Source organism: Eimeria mitis, genomic scaffold (genome assembly GCF_000499745.2).
Source record: "Eimeria mitis Houghton genomic scaffold, Emh_scaff224, whole genome shotgun sequence".
Taxonomy (NCBI): domain Eukaryota; phylum Apicomplexa; class Conoidasida; order Eucoccidiorida; family Eimeriidae; genus Eimeria; species Eimeria mitis.
The window spans coordinates 10,025-10,797 of NW_013570567.1; the positions used below are offsets into that span (position 1 = coordinate 10,025).

The 773-nt window shown below is 53.9% G+C and overlaps 2 protein-coding genes across 2 annotated transcripts in view; one reads left to right on the forward strand and one right to left on the reverse strand.

Annotated features, from left to right (window-relative positions):
- EMH_0004240 (uncharacterized protein) overlaps positions 1-103 on the forward strand; it is a gene marked incomplete at both ends in the record, with an annotated part of 465 nt that extends 362 nt beyond the window's left edge. Inside the window, one exon of the mRNA XM_013496687.1 lies at positions 1-103. Within this exon, the coding sequence (XP_013352141.1) occupies positions 1-103 (103 nt within the window).
- A 615-nt stretch (positions 104-718) lies between these two features.
- EMH_0004260 (uncharacterized protein) overlaps positions 719-773 on the reverse strand; it is a gene marked incomplete at both ends in the record, with an annotated part of 369 nt that continues 314 nt past the window's right edge. The window contains one exon of the mRNA XM_013496688.1: positions 719-771. Within this exon, the coding sequence (XP_013352142.1) occupies positions 719-771 (53 nt within the window). The remainder of the gene's footprint in view (positions 772-773) is intronic.

A 773-nucleotide genomic window follows, 5' to 3' on the forward strand; every position in this document is an offset into this window, starting at 1 on the left:
GGAAGAAGAGCAGCAGACATGGTGCGGCGCATGCGCAGCAGCAACAGCAGCAGCAGCAGCAGCAGCAGCACTGCAGCAACACGAGCAGAAGAAGAGAGACTAGCTGCTGCTGCTGTTGATGAGGCCGAAGCAACCGCGCTGCTGCTGCTGCAGCTGCGAGAGGCGCAGCAGCAGGGGAACGATGTAAGAGTCAATCTGCTGCTGCAGCAGGCAGCAAGGGCTGCTGCTGCTGCTGCTGCTGGCAGCAGCAGCAGCAGCAGCAGCAGCAGCAGCAGCGGATCACCTATTTCCCACCTCCACAAACAAAACTCCTGGGGATACCTTGTAAGCCATCTAGGGTTTAGGGTTTAGGGTTTAGGGTTTAGGGTTTGTTTGGTCGGCACAAAGCCTGCCTCATGCACGTAGGGTTTAGGGTTTGTATGTTGCTGGCTCACTGTCAAGGGTTTAGGGTTTAGGGTTTGTATCACTCGCCCACACTCTAGGGTTTAGGGTTTAGGGTTTAGGGTTTAGGGTTTTGTGCAGAACCTCGGCCAGGGTTTGCTGCCGCGGCTGCGGCGATCGGAGACACTCAAAACCCTCGGCACCTTTGTGCTGCACCCTCTAAGGAGACAAACAACAGGCAAGGGTTTAGGGTTTAGGGTTTAGGGTTTGGGGTTTGGGGTCTAGGGTTTAGGGTTTGGGGTTGTTTAGGGGAGAAAAAGGGTTTAGGGTTTAGGGTTTAGCGTTGGTTGTAGGGTTGCAAACAAAAAACATCCCTGCTCACACAAAAAAAA